This window comes from Diaporthe amygdali (genome assembly GCF_026229845.1).
Source record: "Diaporthe amygdali strain CAA958 chromosome Unknown NODE_131_length_3944_cov_99_448410, whole genome shotgun sequence".
NCBI classification, from domain to species: Eukaryota; Fungi; Ascomycota; class Sordariomycetes; order Diaporthales; family Diaporthaceae; genus Diaporthe; species Diaporthe amygdali.
The window spans coordinates 1-3944 of NW_026517151.1; the positions used below are offsets into that span (position 1 = coordinate 1).

General features: G+C 48.7%; 1 protein-coding gene across 1 annotated transcript; it reads right to left on the reverse strand.

Moving 5' to 3' along the window:
- Nucleotides 1-1250: 1250 nt before the first annotated feature.
- Nucleotides 1251-2417, reverse strand: J7T55_005402 (uncharacterized protein; the record flags this gene model as incomplete). Its single annotated transcript, XM_053136369.1, has 5 exons — nucleotides 1251-1293; nucleotides 1365-1471; nucleotides 1543-1781; nucleotides 1837-1859; nucleotides 2203-2417. The coding sequence occupies 5 exons, from the start codon at nucleotides 2415-2417 to the stop codon at nucleotides 1251-1253; spliced, it is 627 nt and encodes a 208-aa protein (XP_052986052.1).
- Nucleotides 2418-3944: the final 1527 nt, after the last annotated feature.

Here is a 3944-nt window from a genome sequence, read left to right on the forward strand (position 1 = left end):
TACTTTCCCTCAATTCCCGTCGGCACAGTCGGCGGTGGCACTGGGTACGCCACCCAGAAGGAGGCGCTGCAGATGATGAAGTGTGCCACGCCAGGTATGAAGGGCCGGCTGGCAGGCTCGATCGCCGCTTTTGCACTTGCCTCAGAAGCAAGCACGAGTGCCTCTGTAGCCAATGACACCTTCACACAGAGCCATATGCGCCTGGCGCGAGGTGAAAAGATCTCGAAGCTATGAGAGTTCTCCACGCACATCGCCAAATCATGTCACGGCACTCGTCCTATTCAACGTTCTCGTTTCGCCGACTTGAGACTTCAATTGATTTTTTTTTCTCTTGAAGGTGAGGGACTCGCTGAGACAGGAGCATAGTCCCTGGCTACTTTTCAAAGTAGCCGCTGGCTTGACTGTGTGACACTTACAATCGACAGACATGCAGTGATGGCTATCGCCTGATGTCTCTGAAACTTTGATGTATTCATTCCCAATTCAAATACTACATGAGAAAGCAACATCATCTCTCGTTCAGTTCCGGTAGCCAACGGATGTTGTCCACAAAAGAATTGTGAGTAATGAGCGTGGACTCGTCATAACAGCGTGTTGTCGACGATTGAAGGATAAGCAGCGCGGTAAGTTGGTAAAAAGAACTGGTGGAGAGCTGATTTCAGTAGAGTACAGTACAACCGAAGAGGTAGAAGGAAATTTGACGGCTGACATAAATGATACGGAAATGGCGGTAAGTAACACTCGACTGATAGACGGAAAAAGCACTAAAAGATCGCAGGATACTGTGACGCCGAGCCCTTCCAAGATCTTCGTCATGGTCTGGAGCGACGAACGCTTGATACCATACGGTGATGCCACGCCGATGGAGAAACCAAAAGTTGAGGCGTTCATGAAGATGATGGCGGACCGGTCATATCATTTGATCAGTACACAGGGGCGCGTCATGAGGCCCGACCAAGTATACACCGAAATTACAAGAAACAAGTCACGGACCGTTATCCTCAGCAAAGAGTCGAAGGTTACCCGCCAAATGCAGGGCGCTTTAAGCCAGTGGAATCGTGACAAAAAGCATAAGCGAAAATAGGTAGACTGCTAGCGAATGGCAAATTTTGAGAAACAAGATTGAGCACTATTGAAAAACTTATACTGTAACATTGTGGTAATCACTGCTATTGTAAGGGTCCACACGTCCGTTTGCACTGTGAATCTTCGCCCTCCAGCTACCGTAAAGTTCCTACTGGTCTTTATTCTTAGTTGTCCCATTCGTGCGTTCTCTGGGTGCGGAGAGCCGTGCTGTGGGTCAGTGAGTCATACGAAGGATCTTGGCCCTTAGCTCTATGAATGCTTTCCACTGTGGTGATGACCGTATCTTATATGTTCCGACTCTTTGGCTGGCTCGCACGTCGAGCCGGCAAGTCTTCGGCAGTCGTACTTCATGCTGGTTGGCGGGCTCCAGGCGATCGCCTTCTGGCTAGGCGCATGTGGAAGCCACGGAGGCAATCAGACCCATCCAACGTCTTCTCCGCCGGCCCCTGAACCAACCAGAAAAAAATAATTGATGATTCCGCTCTTATCCTCGAGTGACGATGAGTTGTGGCCGACATTTGGTAACGAATATCGGTTTCCTATAAGAAACATCTCACTCAGAATCTTGTTTAAGCTGGAGGTCAGAGACTGAGGGATCCGCAGTGCGGGCGAGATAGCAGTGACCGCCGGGAGATAATCCTTCATGATGGAAACTTTTGTGTTGAGTTTCGATATTTGGTCGTACGCAATTTCATCTGCAGAGTGTCGTTAATTTCACCTCGACGGGGATAACGCTGACAGCGTGCTTACATCGGGTATTGGCTTTGGTGAATCTTGGGCATGTCGGTTCAGTATTCGCTGTTAGACGTATTTATATTTCAGCAGACCTTCGAGTGTGCCGGCTCGGCAGAGGGGGATCTGGGCAAGGATGAGCGGGCCTTCTGCTTAACTACTTCAGCTACCAGGCGCAGACATTGAGGTGATTGAACCGATCATAGAAGGGAAACCCAGAGCTGCGGGAGTAGTGCGTGTGAGTGTTACTGTACAGTATCATAATAAATACTACGATACAGTACACCAGTGGCTATTATCGAAAACTCAAAGAAAACCAAAGAGCTGCTTGCGCGACACAGGTATGTATTCCCAGGCTGGTCAAGATGCGAACTAAGCATCGACAGGTCACCCGTCGATACGGTACTGTCGTCATGGAGTGCTCCGATACGATTCAGTACGAACGCCTCTTGAGCCGCGCTGAAACATCCAGGCGACTTGATGATAACCCCGCTGGAATACGCGGAAGAATTGAGGGTTCCCGTAAGGGCCAGGAGGAGCTCATTAACCGCTTGTCTGAAAATCCGCATAAGAGGGTAAGGTTGTCCTTTGCCAAACATTCGGTTATGGCTAACGCAGTACAGATTGACTGTGGTGGATCCATTGAAGATGTTCAGGCTCTGTTCCAAAACGTGTGCGAGAAATCACGGAAGATGTTTAGACACTGGCTGCCTGTGTATACACATTAGATATGGATCATGATCGAGACCCATGCTGGTGACCCAGCAGCTCAAGCTATCTCCGGGCCTTCTCTCAGGCGGGCCTCCATCATAGTGCTCTTTGGTTCTAACTTTCACAATGTCCAGAACATGAAAGAACCCACGCATGTTGATCGACCTATTTGTTTTTGTAGATGTCCACGTTGATGCTAGCGTTGCGGACCTCTCTCAAACCCCCTGAATCAAAACACCTCGCCTGCAATTCTAATATCGGCGAAGCTCGTCTTCGTGCCGTCTTGTGGTCTCGTTTTGGTAGGAAAAGATACAGCTCTGGGTCCTGAAGATCACCCAACTATGGAGGAGTCTTCGTCATCGCTAACTTATAACGGCTAGGCTACCTCTGAGGCTTAATCTCTACCTATTCCACATGATGCAATGATCGCAGCCCCCGGCCAGATTTTCGGTGCCTAGCGCACAGACTCAGGTGTCAATTTTTCAGCCACAGCCCTCGAGGAGATGAAACAGGTGGCGTGGGAACACATTCATCCAGAATATTTTACGAAGCAGAACGAAGATCCACAACGCGAATTGAAGAATTCGACATGAGGATGCTAGAATAATCTTTATCGAAAAAATTAGAGAATGTTTTCGAACTCTGGACTGATGTGCATGAAATATGTTATGATGTCCAACGGCTCATGCTTTTGGTCGCAGCTACTGATGCAGAGGTCAGTCACCACGAACCGGCATACGGTGTTAAAACCCTTTGACGTCCTGGATGGGAATGGTTGCCTAGATGTGCTGTTGTCTGGGTTGGCGCTCGTGTTATTATTACTAGAACGAGGTTATTGAACGATTCCAGACGACGAGACGCTACGCAACACTTGTTCATAGTCATCCACACATAAAGTACAGCCCAGGATGGTCATGGTGGAGGCGAATTCGGTTGGTACATTAAAGGTTATGCGGCCAATAGCAAAAGGTAGAGCTGAGTTGGCAAGGGAAATTAAATGTACCTTTGACGAGTAGAGAGTCATTGACGGCTTTGGTGACTAGTCAAATATCCATAGCTCGGACATCGCGATGCCCATATCGGGCCTGCATCTGGGGCCTAGGTGATTAAATTCATGTGGAGACTAAATCAAGCTCTCATTTCGTCATTCAAGCTGCCTAATTTAGACTCTGACCGAGCACAGCCCGAACGGGTGACTAGTATGCAGCTATATATAACTTACTGTACAAGAAACTGTGCGCCAATCGTATTCCACGGATATTTTGGTCATCCCTCCCCGCGCTATGAAGACGGCGAGATTAACAGTCCGGAAGAGACTAAGAGCATTCTGAAGGAGACCAGCAAGGTGTCCAAGATCAATCCCTGTCAGGGTGTCAGAGGGTAGTGTCGCGAGATCCTAATTTGCATGCATGCGG